This window comes from Nuphar pumila, chromosome 3 (assembly GCF_984573655.1).
Source record: "Nuphar pumila chromosome 3, dmNupPumi1.hap1.1, whole genome shotgun sequence".
Lineage (NCBI taxonomy): Eukaryota > Viridiplantae > Streptophyta > Magnoliopsida > Nymphaeales > Nymphaeaceae > Nuphar > Nuphar pumila.
Genome location: NC_143251.1, coordinates 132,048,255 through 132,067,395, shown reverse-complemented (window position 1 = coordinate 132,067,395; position 19,141 = coordinate 132,048,255). Strand labels below are relative to the sequence as shown.

Genomic DNA, 19,141 nt, shown 5'->3' with positions numbered 1-19,141 from the left:
AAAGCAGCCATACTAACTGTTCAGCTCGAACTTGCATAGGTTATTACGCCCTTGAGCCTTTTCAGTCTAGCATCTAAGAGCCAACTCATGGGTGGACCTCGTCTTAGTGCATTTACATTATCCTGGATTCACGACCCGGCTGCACATTAATCAACCCGAATATTGTTTGGGGAAAATATAAAAGAGTCCCTTGTACCTCATGCTAATTGACTTGTTCTCTTCATAATAATTGAATGCTCATCATTGTCATTTTTATCATCTTTGTTATTGTTATTGGTGTTCTTGTTTATAGGGAATATGGTTAATGATGGACTGAACCTGCCCCTTGTGATTAGTGGTGGAACTCGGGTTTGGTCGGATATCTGATCCAAGTATGACATGTTATTTCCAGATGTGGACCTTCAGATGGGATCAGAATGTGCACTGTTCGGTCAGATTATTTTTAGATTCAGATCAGAATGTGCATTGCTCAGTAGGATTGTTTTTAGATTCATATCAGAATGTGCATTTTGCTCAGTCTGAGTGTCGCTGTGTAGGTTCAGATCAGAATGTGCATTTTGCTCAGTTACATTTTGTATTTTTATGTATTATATTTTTTACAACCAAAGACAGGCCCCCAAGTAGGACCTGCAGTTGTAAATGCCACTGTAGAGTAACAGCAGCAATTACCTAATGCTGTTATAGGTAACCTACGGCAGTTATAATTGCCACTATAGATTGAAGAAATGCCACTGTTGCCAAACAGCCACAGCACCTACAATGCCATCGGTGAACTGCTGCTGTTTTCTTCAGTGTCATTTACAGGAGGCTATAAGACTGTCGCTATAACCTCATTTTGTTGTAGTGGGTGTTGACATATCTAAACCTTCTTAAATATTAGAATTAACAGATCCGTTACATAAAATAAGATTTTTAAGTGTCCTTTCTCGAGCTAGTCTAATCTATTGAGTCTTAAAAAAATTATTAGGTGATCTTTTTGATGAATTTCCTATTCATCATAACATGCTCTTGTCCGTAGATCTGCAATTTCATCAAAGATTATGAATCCTTTTGAACGATCTATCTGATACTAGGTTTTTGTATGATGAGGAACCTTCCTAGAACACCAGTCACTTATGGGATTTGATGGTGAAAGCGACTTGGGGGCCTGTCTTTGGTTGTAAAAAATATAATACATAAAAATACAAAATGTAACTGAGCAAAATGCACATTCTGATCTGAACCTACACAGCGACACTCAGACTGAGCAAAATGCACATTCTGATATGAATCTAAAAACAATCCTACTGAGCAATGCACATTCTGATCTGAATCTAAAAATAATCTGACCGAACAGTGCACATTCTGATCCCATCTGAAGGTCCACATCTGGAAATAACATGTCATACTTGGATCAGATATCCGACCAAACCCGAGTTCCACCACTAATCACAAGGGGCAGGTTCAGTCCATCATTAACCATATTCCCTATAAACAAGAACACCAATAACAATAACAAAGACGATAAAAATGACAATGATGAGCATTCAATTATTATTAAGAGAACAAGTCAATTAGCATGAGGTACAAAGGACTCTTTTATATTTTAACCTTACAGTATATGTTTTTTAGTGAGAATCGGCTTAGATCACATGATTACAGCACGTAGGTAGATTTTTTATAAGGCTTCAAAAATCAATGGCTGGCCTAAAATGCACAATACTTTCCTAGGTCATAAAATGGTGTTTTTTCATCCAAAAAACCGATTGCCACTATTGGATCAAAATGACCGCTGCCATAGAGATCCAGAGGTGTTTGAACGTAACGACACCATTACCATATATTATCCCTATTATTTGGTCTGTTAAGAATGAAGGTGTTCATTTGAGTGACAATTTTATCAGCACCATCGCCATGCTAATAAAAAAAATCTAGGTTATGCTACAAGTTTCTCTTTGCTGCAAAATGCAATTTCAAAATCCTGATTGTCAGTTGTTTCAATCATTTGCTAACCAGCACCCACAACGACTCTACTTGTGACAGTCACCAAGTCCACAGGACATCACAAATTCAAAACCCATGGGTGGCATTGGGTGTACTCCCAATGTGGGCAGGGGAGACCTCAAGGGTTTTACCAACTGGAGTATCCTTGGATTATTCAAAAAACAAAAATCATTTGCTAACCACCACCACCCAATAAACTTTTGAATTTACAAATATTCAAAAAGAGATTGATATCAATACGTTGCAGCACTTTAAGTCAGCAACCAGATTTTGGAGGCCGGCGCATAGTTCAGCTCCAACCAAAGCATTATCATCAGCCATGAGATCATTCCTAACAAGAACCATCTATGGGTTATTCAAGAAATTCCATTAAGAACACACAAACATGAGATCATTAACCGATGATCTATTGCTGCCAATAAGATGTGGCGGATATTATCTTATCTTTCCCTCAAATGACAGTTGAATTTAACTCGAACAGAACGACCACCCGAAATCATCTCCAAACATTAATCATCGGATTCTGCAATTTTGTGAACTAGAATTGATTAAAATACTAATTGTTGGAAGACTGGCAAGTTAAAGAAAATTAAGGCAATGAAATACCATTGATGACTTCCATGCCATCGCCTTCTCGATATACGCCTAGAGGTGAGCCATGGATGGACAATAGCATCTCACCATGCTTTGGCAACCTTAAGTTTTTTGGGGTTGTGCCAACAGACAGCCTTTGACTGTGTACCTGTTAGAAAGGATTGTCTACCCTCAGATGACAATGGACTATCATGGTAGCAAGAATTATTCCATATTAATACGAACAAATCATCAGAGAAAAGCAAGGGAAGCAAAGCAATCCTTCTTATGCCACCATTAAAACTCTCTCTCTCTCTCTCTCTCTCTCAATTTGGAGATTGCACCAAGTGGATATCACAGCTAGATATGGTTTACTGACTATTTCATAAATATTTTCCGTTAAGAATGTATACAAAGCAATGAATTGAGGAAGTACAGTGGAGTACCCATGGACATGGCTTGGAAGCCCGCAAATATTAAACAGAAATATATTGCAGGTTTTACCAGTTAATTCAAAAACATATAGCAGGTTAAAACAGTAAAGCTCTAGAGAAAAAAATAATAGTTCAGTGACATTTCCAAAGGGTTGACATGAATGGAAAGAGTATTAAAAGTAAGAAAAGATGCAAATAGAAACTTGTAAATAGCATAATCATCAAATGCAGATCAATCACTCCTAAGAGACCACAAAAAGGATAAGCAATCATATACAAACCCCAGGAGCTTGGAAAGAGTCTTTCATTCCAAGCATCCTAGAATCCCATTTTTCTTCAAAAACCTACGTCAGCAAAAGGAACAAAGAAACAATAAAAGCTCAGCAGATGATCAGCAAAAGACCAATAAATTTCTAGGACTGAAAATCTGAAGTATCATACTGTTACATACAAAATCTGGGATATGCAGACTTGCAGCCCTCAAAAAGCTCTCTCTCACTGTAGAAAATCAGACAGTTCAACTACTCAATAATTGTAACCCAGCTAACTAAGTCATTCGTGTACATAATATGTTTGCAAGTGCCTAACCTGCCTTGCTTGAAAATTCAAGGCCACTATTTCCTGGAAAAATATCAGCATGATTGGGCAACATTGAGGATGTCTGGTGCATAACAAAATTCAATAATTTAAAATATGTTACTACATTACCATGTAACATGACTACAAACCAAATAATAACACTTGACCTTCCATTCCAGTTCATATTCTCCATCTTCAGTAGTTTTTGCCACAAAAATGTTAGGGCAATTTTCCTTCAGAAAGTCTACCAAAGGAGTTTCAAGTTGCTCCTTGTTAAAGTATGAGCGCAAAAGATACAACTGGTTCAGTAAATGTGCAATTTCTGCGTCACAAATTGCACGCATTGCTGTGATTCGTTGTTCAACTGCAAAAGTACATTAGCAAAACAAAATCAGCAGAATGAAGCATATATGGGACTAAAAATGTCATAGGCAGCTCCTTCACACAATGCAAAAGTCTTGAAAGTGAAGTGCGGACTTCCTGATCTATAAACTGCCAAACAACATATTGCAAAAGATGACAGTAATCCAGAAACCAGTAACTATGGAAAATTTTCTAAGCACACATAGTTAAAGATGACTATATGAAGAGCTTCCAATTTTGAGGGAGTAGCTTCTTTTTATCAATAAGTTCCATATTTAATTTTTTTTACTTATGCAGGAAGATGCACAATCTTGACTGAAGAGATTAACATGGCACTGAAACATGGCCTGACATGCAGAACAAGAAAAAAACCCAGCAACAGAACTTGGATTTAGGGATGTAACCCGATATCCAAACCAAATCCGATTAGTCAGATTTGGTAGCAAAATCCAAATCCGATTAAGTGTAAATATCGAGTTTCAGACTAGTCGGTTCCGGATTCGGTTCTATCTTTTTCCATCCGACCGATTAAGTCGGATTCGGTAATGACTAGATCCAACCCAAATCTGACTCATTGAGATACTTACTTGGATTAGGATGTGACTCTTTGATAGCACACCAAGCACCAGGTAGGCCAAAGTTTGAAATTGCAAAACGATCAATAGAATGAACAACATTTCAAGGCCCACAATCCAAGGAATAGATTAGGGCATTCCTGATTAAATATATTGTATTTGTCGCCTATAACATGAGATTGAAGCAAAGGTAACATTAAGATATGTGTTAGTGGATCCACTTTAATACAACTTGTATTCTAATTAATATCTGAATATTGCAAACAAATACAAAAAGAATCGAGAAGATGCCAGAGGAGCAACAACAATCCCATCAGTATTTGACAACCTCAATATATTAGATGAGTGGATAGAAGAAGAGCCTGGTGTGTTGGATGATGATGGAGGTTGAGATGGAGGCTCAGGTGGTTGATGACAACGATTATGCTGGCCCAAAGATGAATGTGGATGAAGGAGGAGAAGAAAACAACTCAAAATGAGAAGATCCATCATTTGAATATTCTTTTCATTATGATTGATAGATTAGGATGTTTTTTCTTTTGTTTAGTTATGTAATATATAACTTTGATATCAAACATTCATGCTTGTGACATTAGTTAATTGTTCGTTAGAAGTGTTATCAATATTGTATCCAATGTTTTACTAGTGCATGTTTATATTATTTAGTCATAATACATATATTCTTGTTCTTTTTTTCTAATGCATTCTATAATTTTTTTCTGATTCTTTTGAAGTTTTTCTCGATTTTTTGGTAATTCAGATTTCTTGTGGTTTTTAAATCAAGTTTTTTTCATATCATACGATAGGGTGCGATATACCCTTATCTGAGGCTCATGCGATAGGGATTCCGATACACTATTTAGAACATTGCAACTAAGATCACCATAAAGTTGGAACAAATACTTAAACAACTGTAGAAGCACATGAACCTAAAATTTTGATGGCTTACTTTGGTGATCGCTAATTGTTTTGTTTGCTACCTCTGGCTCCTTAGATCGACCATCGTGTCGGACTGTAGCAACTGGGGATGATTCTTTTCTCGGCTTCTTCGCCTTCCTTTTCGCCATAGAAATCTTTAGAACGGAAAAGCATACAAGAATGAAACTTTGATGAAACTGGAGCCCATATTAACAAGATATGGTGGTAAAGTCATGCATAAGCCAGAATGAAACAAAGAAGAGGCATCCACCGTCTCTTCAGGAGGACAGCCTAATGGGCCATACACAAACTTGTGGGCAAAACCTTGTTCAAGATTCCTCTTATACCTTATTTTTCTACACACCCAAACTAAACAACACATCTTCACTCGCTCCCCACCACTTATACTGACCACCATCCTCTTATTTTGCAAAAATTGGATCTTTAGGAGATGTTTGGATGCACTCACTTATCCAAAAAAGCAGGAAAATCTAGAAATTTCACAACGAAAGTTACTGAATCCTAACTTATCCCATGTTTCCAGATAAAAAGGGTGCACTGATTGATCCCATTATGGAACTACAAAGCCTCAAAGGACAAGACAGGTTGCATCTAATGCAATGCTATAAAATGCGTGTTGTGAATCTCCATTTTTAGTTAGTAATTCGTTTAAAACCCAACCACAAAAGAAACCCACAATCGTTGAGATATGACAGGAAAAGGGGGTCGATTGGCGAAACCCCCTTTTCCGACCAGCCACAAAGAAACAGAGAGAGAGAGAGAGAGAGTATCTACGTGGCTTAAGGAAGCTCGCCGGCACCGGAGAACGCCGGAGTTAGGGCAAGAAGGTGAGTGGCGAGGGGTTCAAACATTGCCATGAGGCATGATCCCGTGAGCGGGCCCCAATATCTTCCAGGTACTCTAGTCTCCAGAACACAACAAGTGTCGTCTCTCTGCTCGCCCATCACGGACGTTAACACTGTTTTTTATAATTTGCTGAATATAACAAAGCCTTCCAAAAATTTTAAAATGATTTTTTTTTTATTGAAAAGTGATCTTAAAAATCGTAAATCGTGATAGGTAACCCCAAGGGGGTTGGCATAGTGGGGTTGGGCCAAGGCCGTTTCGAATCATGTGGATGTCATATCTTCTTGAATAAGCCAACAACCAATGTAGACCCTGAGAACCGTGAGGGTAGGAGTTTTAGTCTTTTGGTGGCCGATCTATGATCTTCCTGCCATTACGATCATGGTTTCTCCGGGTAATAAAAAAAAGGTCGCTAATAAGTACAATTGTCATGCATGGTCAGGACAAGACGTTTGCAATTTGGGGGTTAAAATAATCGAGTCTGATCACTGGATCTATTCATTTCCACAAAAGGCCAAGAGTCTAAAACTAGTGACGTCAAAGGGTCAGATATAGGCATTATCAAATCCAACTTAATCGGATTCAGATTCGGTGGAAAAAGATAAAACTTAATCCAAATCCAACTAGTCTAAAACTCGATATTTACACTCGATCGGATTTGGATCTTAGTCCGATTCATATTCAGATCCTAAGAATTTCATTAATTGGGTTGGGGTCGCCCGATTACATCGGACTCGTTGACATCCCTACCTAAAACCCAACCATCCCAAATGCGAGCATGGGTAATATTTTTAGACAGGCCAACCAGCCATTGATGCCCTACCAAGCCACGTTTTTTGATGTCAAGCGAAAGGTCCACAACCCAAACCAAGCTGGGTTGGTGTTCAAATTGCTGGAGTATGTTGCCCGTGGGCATCACCCCGTGGGCATCACCCCTCTGCGCAGGCCGACATCCAGCAAAGGCCCTGGGGGAAAGGCCCCTAGCCTCGAAGTTTTACATCGCCAGTACGACCAATATAGGTATGGCAAGCTGAACCAGCACAACCAGGTCTTCATGTCGGGTGTGATTTCTTTGGGTTATAAATCGGAAAAAAAATGTCCAGCTCAGACAAACCAGACCACCCCTGGCCTGTAGGCCGCATTGAGAAACATGAAATCAGATCCGAACTTGACTCGGATCAGCCCACATTGAACACACCTCGTCTATAACAACGCGTGGAAATCCTAATCACTGCAAAACAGGGTTTCTATGGCGCAAATGTGAGTAACGTAATTGTCTTAACGTCACTAGTGCCTAGAATATCTCGGATCCAATGGCTTCTCACCAACAAAGTTCTTCTTGACAGTTGCCTCAACAATGGTTCTGGACGTTTTCCACCCACCATGTCCTAGTATGCGTAGAACTGATATGTTACAATAACTAAAGTGGTCAAAAGTACTGCAATATTAACCAGCAAAGCAATGAAACGTTGATAGTTATGCTATGTACATGCTGTCACCTGGGTACGGGTAAGGAGGGTACGACACTGACAATTTCAAAAAATGAGGGTCCAATAGGTCCAATGCAAGATCCAGATAATGGTTTGTTAGGTTTTAGTAAAAGAGGGACATATTTTAGTAAAATAAGTTGTGGGATGACATTTTAAATAAAGGAGAGGGTGTAGGTAAAAAATGAATAAAGGGGGGGTGTCCTAAAATTTTAAAAAATAAATATATATGAAGGTCTCCCACAGCCTCTCTCTCTCAAGGTACGAAGAAGGAGCCGAACTATAACCATCAACATTACGAAACAGGTTCAACCAACATTGAACCTACCAGATAACCCACCAGGCCCAGGACATGCCAAGGAGCCTCAAAACGAAGGAAAAAAAAAGAAGAAAGAGAAATGAAAAATGAAAAAAAATGGAAAAAAAGTTAACAGAAAAGCACGGAACAACTCCAGTTTGTCGGCGAGCGTCACCCTGGATCATGAGTGGTCCTAGTGGGCAGATTGTGTTGTAGATCAGAGATGTTGATGCGAATAATGGCATACACGTCCGCCAAAATAAGGTTCACCATTTTGTTGAACACTGCCGGAATATGCCGAAAGATAGCATTGTTGCGAGTCATCCATACAACCCACCATGACGAGAGAAGCCAGGTTCGCCAAATGATCCGCCAATAGTTGCAATGACGAACTTGCTTCGGACCCCACAGCAAATCATTGGCGAACGATTCCTGGCGTACGCTGACCCCCGGCTTATTCCAAGTCACCTTGAAAATGTTTTGAAAGACAAAGCACTCCCAAAAAAGGTGAAACGCAGATTCTTCGGCCGCCTCGCACAACACACATTTACTCGGCTGATGGAATCCGATGGATTTGAGAAAATTGTCAGTTTGCACCCGATCGTGTAAGATTAGCCAAGCCAGAAAACATGATCTCGGAGTCGGACCCTTGCCCCAGAGCAGGCTCGTCGGAAACCGGTTCACCCCCGACGGAAGGAGAGCGAGGTAGCCTTCTTTTGAGCAGAAAGATCCGTTCGGAGCAAAGATGCGTCCAACGAACTGAGACTGCGAGTCAACATTTCCATTATGAAACAGAACCGCAGACCAAGCTTGGATCCATGATCGACGAAGCTTTGACATTGTGCACTGACGCACGCTAGTGGCCCCCACCAAGGATTTCACACCTCCGTATTTAGCCAAGAGCATGCTTGCACACGGGGACCCAGGTTGGTGTGCAAGCCAACTCTGCTTCACGACGAGAATCATACTCCTCAGCCTTGGATCCTTGATTCCCAACCCCCCCTGTATAGGGGAAGTCGAAGTGAGTCCCACCCTATGAGGTGGCGTTTGTTTTTGGTACCTCGCCCCGACCACAGAAAGTTCGCCACTACCTGAGTTAGCTTCTTACTAACCCCCATAGGCATCAGGAACATAGACATAAAAAATTCTGGAATAGTAGAAAAAACGTGCTTGATGAGAGTCAGTCTACCTGCGATAGAAAGATAAGAAGCTTGCCAGCCCGATATTTTGTTCTGAGCTCTTTGAATAGTAGCGCTCTAGGCTGCCATTGTTACACGACTGATTTGAAGTGGCAGACCCAAGTAAGAAAATGAGTTTTTCGATAACGAGCACCCGAATATCCGCTGGCCCATGTCCAGCATTGACGGAGGAGCATTGACCATGGATAGACAACACTTATCGTAGTTGATGGATAACCCTGACATCGATAGGAAAAAAAGAAGGACAAGCTTGAATCTTAACATTTGTTGGATGAACGCCCTTCCAAAGATAATTATGTCATCTGCGTAGGTCAGGATCTGACTACGACACTCCTGTATACCGAGAAACTCAATTAGACCATCCTACACTGCCCTCTTAACCAAAACCACAATGCCTTCAGAGACGATGTTAAAGAGTAACGAAGATAAAGGACATCATTGCCGAAGACCACAACCAAGTTTAAACTGATTTCCCTTGACCCCATTGATCTGAATCTGTGACTGGGCATTGGTAACCAACTCATGCACCCAGCTAGAAAAACGCCTACCGAAGCCCAGGTTCGCCAACATGATGAAGAGGAACGACCAATGAACAGAGTCGTAGGCTTTATGAAAGTCATGCTTAAGAGTAAAAAAGCCCCCCGCTGATCTTCATAGAGTGCAGCACTTCTGTGGCCAAAATGAAGGAATGTTGAAGCCTTCTGTTAGGAATGAAGGCAAACTGCGCCTCCGAAAAAATCCTAGCAGCGACTGACCGCATCCTATTAGCCAAGACCTTGGCAATAATGCGATATAAGCTCCCTAACACTGATATAGGTCGAAACTGCGAGATATCCGATGCGGCTTCCTCCTTAGGAATAAGTGATACAATTGCTAGGTTAACATGAACCGGCAATCTGCCATTGCGATGAAACTCAACGAAGACACTAAGAATGTCACTCTTAACACATTGCCAGAATATGCGAAAAAAATCCACTGGATACCCATCAAAACCTGGAGCTTTCCACCCAGACGAATCCTGCACCGCCGAGACGATTTCTTCTTTGGTGAATAACCCCTGAATCGAGTTGGAGAGCGCTCGATCCAAAGACAAAAATAAAGTCGTACCCATATTGCCACCTGCAGCTTGGTTGCAGAAATACAGGTTAGAGAAATAGTTGGTAACAACATTGATTACCTGATCGCCCGAAAAGGAGACACCGTTGATATACATAGAATGAATCACATGTCTTTGATGCCTGTGACGCTAAAGAATGAAAGAACTTTGTATTCCCGTCACCCGCTTTAAGCCAAGTCACCCTTGACCGCTGCTTTCAACGAATTTCATCCTTTAGACGCCAAGATTGCACTAGAAGAGTCAGCTCGACCGATCTAGCATTGAGGCTTTCAATATCTGATGCATTCATATAGGTCGTATCCAAGAGAGACTGATTTATAGAAGACAGTTCACGCTCCCAATCCTCCATATTTTGGAATTTGCTTATTTTATTGGAGATAAGCCAAGATTTGATATCGCGGGATAGGCGAAAAAGTTTAACCATGCATCTAGTAGCCGCTCGGACCGCATAGCAAGGTCGACTCCAAGATTGCTGGACTAATGGCTCGAAACCCGCCTCCTTAAGCCACCATTGCTCAAATCTAAAGGATCTGTCGCCGGTGAAGCCTTGTCCTCATCGGATCACAATCTGACTATGGTCCGAGACAGATGGTGGAAGAAGGTAACATGAAATGTCATTAATAGAACTCAGCAGATCTGACGAAACAAGCACCCTGTCTAGCAGACGAAAGCATGGTCTAGATCGTCGATTGATCCACGAGAAAGCTTCGCCTACATGGGGAACGTGGTACAACCGGTTCATCTGAATAAAGTTTTGAAAAATCCTCATTGAAGCCGAATAGGGCACCGGAATACTTGAGTCGATAGGAGACAGAAGGCAGTTGAAATCTCCCATGATAATATGATGGTCCCTAAATGAAGCAATGACCCTATTCAAGTCCAACCAAAACTCCTCTCACCGACTTTGACGGTGGGGACCATACACCATAGTGACCACAACTGGATTTGCGTTTGAAGGAAGTGGAAGAGTAATGGATATGGAAAACGTACCTTCATCCACCTGTTGGAAGGCTAGAGACTGCTTCCCGAGGATGAGGATGCCTCCCGCATATTGAATCGCAGGCTTGAAGAAGAACTCTGCCCCACGCCAGATTTCGGAGACGACGGATCTCGGGATATCTGCCATCTTCGTTTCACAAAGTGCAATCAGATCAGGCTTTTCTTGACGGATCCAACTCGCCAGAAAAAGACGTTTGGAGGGGCAATTCAGTCCCCGGATATTCCAACACAAGATCTTCATAACTGAAAGTCCGAAAATCCCCGAGGAGTGTGGATCCTCATAGACCGCCTGGAAGAGACCCCAGACTCGCCGGATGGAGAAAGCGAGGGCCGACGACGTCTCCTTATTGGGAGACCACCCCGCTCAGGTTGAGATAACCCCCCGACCGAAAGAGATAGGGCGCTGACGTTCGTGAAACACCCCTCATCCACGACCGAGTTTGGTAAACGATCTGCGATTGCAGCCAGGGACTCACGCATAACAGATTCGATGCTGAGTAACTGGGTTTGGGTAAGCGCGAGTTCGAGCCGCCGAGCTGCATCGTTCACAGACAGACCCATAATGGATGAAAGATGATCACTCATAGATGACGAACCCGCAAGCGACGGGTAAACCGAGTTTGGGGAACCCCCCATGCCTTCGAAGTCACCCTCCCAGATAAAAGAGGTGTTGTTCAATGCAGGCGGAGCCCTGCAAAACACGGCTAACAGAGGGGCACTTACCCAACTGATGGAGACCAGGCGAAGCGGACATACGGTGCAATTGTTTGAGATAGACGAAACCAAGGTTGAAAGGCCATCAACTAGCCTGCAGAAAAAACGTTGTCGGATCAAGACTCCGATACTAGGCGACCTGTGGGCCCGAGCAAGAACTGAATCCTCCGAAAAGTGAGACATCTTTCGAAAGAAAGACCCAATACCAGACTCCCCATAGGACATGTCAAACGAATCTGAAGATGTTGCAACTGCATAGGGGATGAGAGAACCCTTAGTCGCCCAGGCGACCCCTGACATTCCCCGATCCTCATCAACCTCGAAGAATGGATCCACCAAAAAGGTCCGCAACAACATAACCTGAGACTCAGACCGACCGGATTCCCATGACCACAAGCATCTACCTGACCGGGTACGAAGAAGGAGAACCTCTCTCTGTGGGTAAGAAGAAGAAGATGGAGGAGGTAAGAAGAAGAAGAAGAAGAATTAGACCTGACACACGGCGTATCCGCACTGTGCCATACTGCACAACGGGCACGGCAACCCATTTGGCACATAGTGTACACGCATACATACAAACATACATTGTGTGAAGATACTGATGCTCAACTAAGATCACCATAAAGTTGGAATAAATACTTAAACAACCTCTAGAAATACATGAACCCGAAATTTTGATATATAGCTTACTTTGGTGACAGCTAATTGTTTTGTTTGTGTATGGGTATGGCCCATTAGGCTGCCATCCTAAAGAGTGCTTTTTACGGATCTCTTGGTTATAAGTGCACTAAAAAAGAAAGAATAGTGACTAAAAAAGAAAGAATAGTGAAAAAACACGACATCAAGATCAGAACACAATAATACAAGCCCCATAATTGCAGGTATATAACTTCCAAACATGACCACATTTAGGAATATTGAAAAACTAAACTCACTTTCATCTTTCCCGCCATTAAATTCAGAATCTCCGGAAAGTCAATGGTGCCATTTTGATCAGCATCAACCTCATTGATCATGTGATCCACAAGCTCAGCTTTAGTTCGATTTTTCCCCAGAGATCTCATAACAGTTCCTAATTCTTTTGTAGTGATGCACCCTAAAAGAGAAGGGAAAAACAAATAAAAATAAGAATATGTGACATATGATATCCAAGTTTGTGTGTCTTTTTATGTATCACAAGTTACGTATGGTTCCAATGTACTCTTTGATAGAGGAGCTTTTACTTCTGCAAGAATGTTGGGGAAGACTATGCTTAGTCCAGAACCATCAGATAAATTTGCAAGAGACAGAAAATTAAAACACACACACAAACATGCGAAAATGAGCACAAACCTGAGGTTGAACCATTTTTTTAATAAGCTCATATTTGAAATAGAAATTAAAGAATATGAAAAGACCACTTTGGCAAAAAAAAATCATAGGTTACCAGCATATTCAAGAGAGAGAGAGAAATCCCAAAATATATGCTTAAATTTAACTAGATTTTCCAAAGATTAACATATGAAAGAAACACTGATCTAAAAGTTTTGTTTCAACCATAAGATACAGGACAAACCTTGAAGAAAAAAAAAACTTTGAAGAGTTGCTAATGACTTCCCATAAGCTAATAAATAGCTTATTATTAAGCATTGAATTCAGCAAGATTTCTAGAGGAACATGCTTACATACTAAAAAATAAAGCTATAAATACAAAAGGATATACTAGGTTACTCCATTTTACTTTAAGGTTTGTGAATTTCAAAAGATTTTAAAGAATGTGCTATCGCAGGAAAATGCAGAGACTTAACCACTGCAGGCTGTAGAAAATATTAGAAAATAAAACCAGAAGCATGCAGAAACTCATGCCAAAACCAAGATCTAGATGATCAAGAAATGACAGTAATACTTGGTCTAAAATCATCTTCAAACTTTAGAAAAAGAAAAACAGTAACTCATGTATAAACCAAAATGTAACTAGATTTTCTGCATGTTCAAGAAAAGCGAGCAAACACTCAAACTAACTGAACTTTAAAATACACAAATAAGTGGAAAATCAAGGCCCGAACCCTACACGGCTACACCTCGCCATTTTTGCTCAAAGCGTGCAAGATGGAACAAATTTTTGAGCAAGAAGATGAAGGAGTTCAAAGTGTTTACTATAACCGATTTCTAGATTATTCTGGTAAGACCAGCAGTCGGGAAAAAAATAATAACATAATTATCCATAATTAAAACTCAAGCAAAAGCAAGCATTTAGCTAAGAGCGTAAGTCAGTTCCAAAGCATCCCAAAAATAAGCAGAAATTTCAAAAACTTACCAGCATTTTACAAAAAAAAAAAAAAGGTTGACACAACAAGAAAATGATCTATACTTAAATTCAAATTTCTTGGAATGAAATAAACACAACAAGAACAACAACCCTCCGTTTCATGCCTGAGCTAATGTTTCGCCACATTTTTTCGATGATAGTTGAAATGAGACGAAGGATTCATCAACATTCATCTCCAAAACGCACAAAACGAAATAAACACAAGAAAACCCTCGTTCTATTTCATGCCTAAACTTACACTTTACTACATTTTCCAAGCAAAGAAAAGACTCAAACAGATTTAAAGTCAAACGCCTCGGAAAAAAAAGACAGACACAACCAGAATGGAAAGAAAAAAAACCCAAGCCCCTCTCGTTCAATCCTTAACTGAAAATACCTTTACATTTTCCGAAGATCAATGCAATGAGAGCACAAATAACCCAGATTCAGCTTCAAAACGCTCGAAACGAGATAAACACAACGAGGAGGAGGACATAAAACCTATATTTCCTCCATTTCCCGCCTAAACTAACATTTTGCTACATTTCCAGCCAGGCAAAGATCCTGGTTTAACTACGAATTGTTCAGAACAAGATAAACACAACGAGAACGGGGAAGAAACAAACAAAGAGAAAAGAAAACCTACAATGCTCTCTCTTTCGCACCCGAAATCTACATTTTCAGGAGAATGAATGCAATGAGGGTCCGATTAGCCCAGATTTAGCTTGAAATCACTCAGAACAAGATAAACACAACGAGAACGCGAGCAGAAAGCCCTAGATCGCTCTGCTTCCAAAGATCCCGACGGGAACGATGAGCAGGAAGACGAGAAACGGCGAGAGAGAAGAGGAACACGGAGGCCTTACCGTCATCGTCCTTGTCGAGTATGCTGAAGGCCTCCTTGAACTCGGTGATCTGTTCCTCCGTTAGCTGCTCCGCCATCTTCCCCTTTGACGAAACACAGCATGCGAGATTCGAGAATGATCACAGAGCTCCCCCTTTTATACCAATCTCGGGCTCTTCTCTGCTCTCTTAGGCGCCAAAAAAAATCAACAAACGCGAACTCCAGGAATTCTGAAATGTACACGTGTCGAGATCTCTGGTGCTCGTTTGACGGTATTGCAGCTAGCTGACTTCACACGTGTCATAGTTCACGTACGACTTCATGCTCGTGCCTCGAAGCTCGAGTTAAAAAATTTGCTGCGAGTGTTTGGCTTGAAAATATCTTGATTTCTAATGTGGCATTTTCAAAGTTTATAATTGATATTTTCAAAATATCAGTGATGCTTAAAGTAGTGTGGTGACTTCATCCACTATATTTTGTGCTATTTGATGCCTTTTTATTTTTTATGTTTTATTATACCATTTCTTTTTGTTTTATGTGTTTTTTCTATTTTCTTAAAACTTTATATATATTCTCTAGTTTAACAAATTTTGTTGACATATTTTTCGCTCTCCAAGAAAATGATGAAATATTTGGAAAACAGAGAGGGAAAAAAACATGAGACGTATAACATATCGTGTTAATTTTAATTATTACAATAGAATTCCCTGACTAACATTTTAAGAATACATGTTTATCATCATGATATTTATCTTTTTATTGCTAGTAGTTTCAAAAAATCAAAATAAAAATCCTCCTCGATTTTGAAAGGTTGGGCGTTACGGTGACCATCGCTTTCTTTTACCTGAATCAATATATGTGCAGCATCTTATTAGCAACAATTCAGTAATTAAAGGTCCTTAGATAGTTACATGTCCTGATGCTGCCTGAGGCACAAAGTATGCAATTGAGAGTTTGTCCGATTCATAAATTAAAGTTTAGGCAATACCATAGGTGTGTATGAGAGGTAAACTCAAAGTCAAACAAGCAACCCTCAAAATTCTCACATTCATCCAAGGTGTACCGCCATGTTTTTAATTAATGTATATACCTCTTAGCTACAGTATCCTCAAAACGTCCTGTACCGGGCCCCTCTCTTCTCCTCTTTATGTAATATACTTATAAGTTATAAAAAAAAGTTTTATGCATCTTTACCTCCTTGTTCACTTTGTTTTTTTTGTACATGCACCTACTTTTGCTTTGGCTTATGCGCTTGTGTTGTGAGTTGCGTGTGCACTTAAAAAGCCTATTTTTGGTATTTGTGATTACCCATGGGAGCCTTTCACTTCTAAGCCCTTGACACAAGGGTAGATTGAAAAAAAAAATCAAGGTACAAAATCAATCAATCCAAAATACAAGTCCTAAATAATTCAACAACAACTACTACTACAACTACGCCTTCATCCCAAAACAATTGCGGTCGGCGATATGAACCAAAAAAAAAAACATTCTGGGTCTTCCACATGAATCCTTCTCCTCCAATCATTTCTATCCAATGTCATGTCCTCGGTGAGGTTCAAAGCATTCATATCATTTCCTATAACCTCCATCCATGTCTTCCTAGGCCTACCCCGACCTCTTTTAACTAATATATTTTCCCATTTCTCCATCCTTCTAACTGAAGCATCATTAGGCTTTCGCCGAATATGTCCAAACCACCATAAACGATTCTCTCTCATCTTATTTTCAATGTGTGCAACGCCTAACTTCTTACGTATCTCCTCGTTCAGAATCTTATCTTTTATTGTATTTTCACACATCCATCTCAGCATACGCATCTCAGCTACACTCATTTTTTGAATATGATGTCTCTTGGCAGCCCATAGGTCTTGCTTGCATGCTGCAATCATCTTATTAAATTCAGGATTATCCTTCTGTTGGGTGATGATACGATCCATGAGTTCTGTCCGCACTGCCGTGCTAGCGATCTGAATCTGACCCGATTCTGCTTCAAAGAGCTTTCAATCTATCAAGTCTTCGAGTAATTTCCACTTACTGTTGATAAAACTCGCAAGGCTTCCAGCCCTTCTACTCAAAGCATCAGCCACTACATTGGCTTTGCCTGGATGATAAGAAATGAAGAAGTCGTAATCTTTTAGAAATTCTAACCACCGTCTCTGTCTCATGTTCAAATCCTTCTGTGAGAAGATATACTTGAGGCTCTTATGATCTGAGAAGACCTTAAATTGCTCACCGTACAAATAATGTCGTCATACCTTTAGTGCAAAGACTACTGCAGCAAACTCCAAGTCGTGAGTGAGGTAGTTTCGTTCGTGCATTTTCAGCTGACGTGATGCATAGGCATCCCAAACCAGTACCTGATGCATCACTCTAAATCACAAAGCCTCCTTGCCCAGAAGGCAATGTGAGTATAGGGGTTGTAGTAAGCCTCTTCTTCAGCTCTTGAAAGCTTTCTTCGGGTCCAAACAAACTTAATTCCTTTACGAAGTAGTTTTGTCATAGGTTGCTGCGCTTGGGGCGGTTTCTCCAAGTAAAATTAAAAATAAAATAAAATCCTGTGGGTGTCACATCTTCTTGCATAAGCCAACGCCCAATGTAAGCCATGGGGGTGAGGTTCCGAGCATTGGAGTTTTACCCTTTTGGCGGTTTCCATTAGGGTCAGGGTTTCTCTGGTTAATAAAAAAAAATCACTAATAAGTATGTTAGTCATGCACAATCAGGACAATATACACGTGTTGCATTTTGGGGATTCAAATACTCAAGCCTGATCACTGGATCTACTCATTTGCCAGGCCAAGAGTCTAAAACTAGGAACGTCAACGGGTCGAACCTAGGCATTACTGAATCCAACTTAATCGGATTTGAATTTGGATTAAGAGTCGGATGAAAAAAGATAAAACCCAAACTGGATTTGATTAGTCTAAAACCCAATGTTTACACTCAATCGGATTCGGATCACAGTCAGATTCAGATTTTAATCGTATTCATATTCGGATTTTAATGTAAAATTAATACTGAATCCAACTAATGGGATTCAAATTTGGGTCAGATATCGGATTACATCTGATCGTTGACATCCCTATCTAAAACCCATCCGTCCCAAATGCGAGCATGAGTAATATTTTGGACAGGCTAACCAGCCCGTTGATGCCCTACCCAGCCTGGCTTTCTGATGACGGACCAAAACCACGACGACCATAAGTATGGCAGGCTGCGCCAGCATGACCAGGTCTTCATGCCGGGTGCGGTTTCTTCAGGTTATAAATCGAAAAAAAAAAGGTTCATCTCAGACAAACCAGACTGCCCCTGTCCTGTAGGCCGCATTGAGCACCATGAAACCAGGTCCAAACTTGACTTGGATCAGCCCACAGTGAGAACACCTCGTCTATGACAAAGAAGCATGGAAATCCCAATCACGGCCAAACATGGCGCAAATGTGAGCAACGTAATTGTCTTCACGTCATTAATGCCTGATCCAGTGGTTTCTCGCCAACAGAGTTCTTCTTGACCGCTTATTTGAGACAAAGAATCGCCTCAAGAATGGTTCAGTCCCCTGTATGGGTTAATCTAACTTTAAAACTTATTATATTAACAGAGGTTAAGGTGTTCAGGATGAAGAATGCCACGAGTTCGATACCCGAGCATGTGTTCCTTACTTTAAGGCCAAAGCAGTATGATCCCTGGTGGGCAAGGGGGGTGACCCATGGGTTTTAACCATTTGGGAGTGGGTCATAAAATAGAGCCTCAATCTCTCCGGGACCCCAACACCCGAACAAGGGATCAAGTAATTGAAAGATCAAACTACCTTTAAAAATGGTGCATTTTCAAAAATATGTACTCACTTTTAGAAGTACATTAGGTCTTTTGCTTTCGAGAAAAGTTATCACTCAAAACTAACAATTGG

At 40.6% G+C, this 19,141-nt stretch overlaps 1 protein-coding gene across 1 annotated transcript; it reads right to left on the bottom strand.

Annotated features, from left to right (window-relative positions):
• Positions 1-2,154: 2,154 nt before the first annotated feature.
• LOC149843869 (uncharacterized) lies at positions 2,155-15,335 on the bottom strand. The gene is made up of 9 exons (XM_090001971.1): positions 15,260-15,335; positions 13,042-13,202; positions 5,457-5,580; positions 3,737-3,933; positions 3,579-3,651; positions 3,442-3,488; positions 3,272-3,334; positions 2,590-2,725; positions 2,155-2,506 (listed from the first exon to the last, which is right to left on the bottom strand). The coding sequence occupies exons 1-9, from the start codon at positions 15,333-15,335 to the stop codon at positions 2,493-2,495; spliced, it is 891 nt and encodes a 296-aa protein (XP_089858097.1). The 3' UTR covers positions 2,155-2,492.
• Between the last annotated feature and the right edge of the window lie 3,806 nt (positions 15,336-19,141).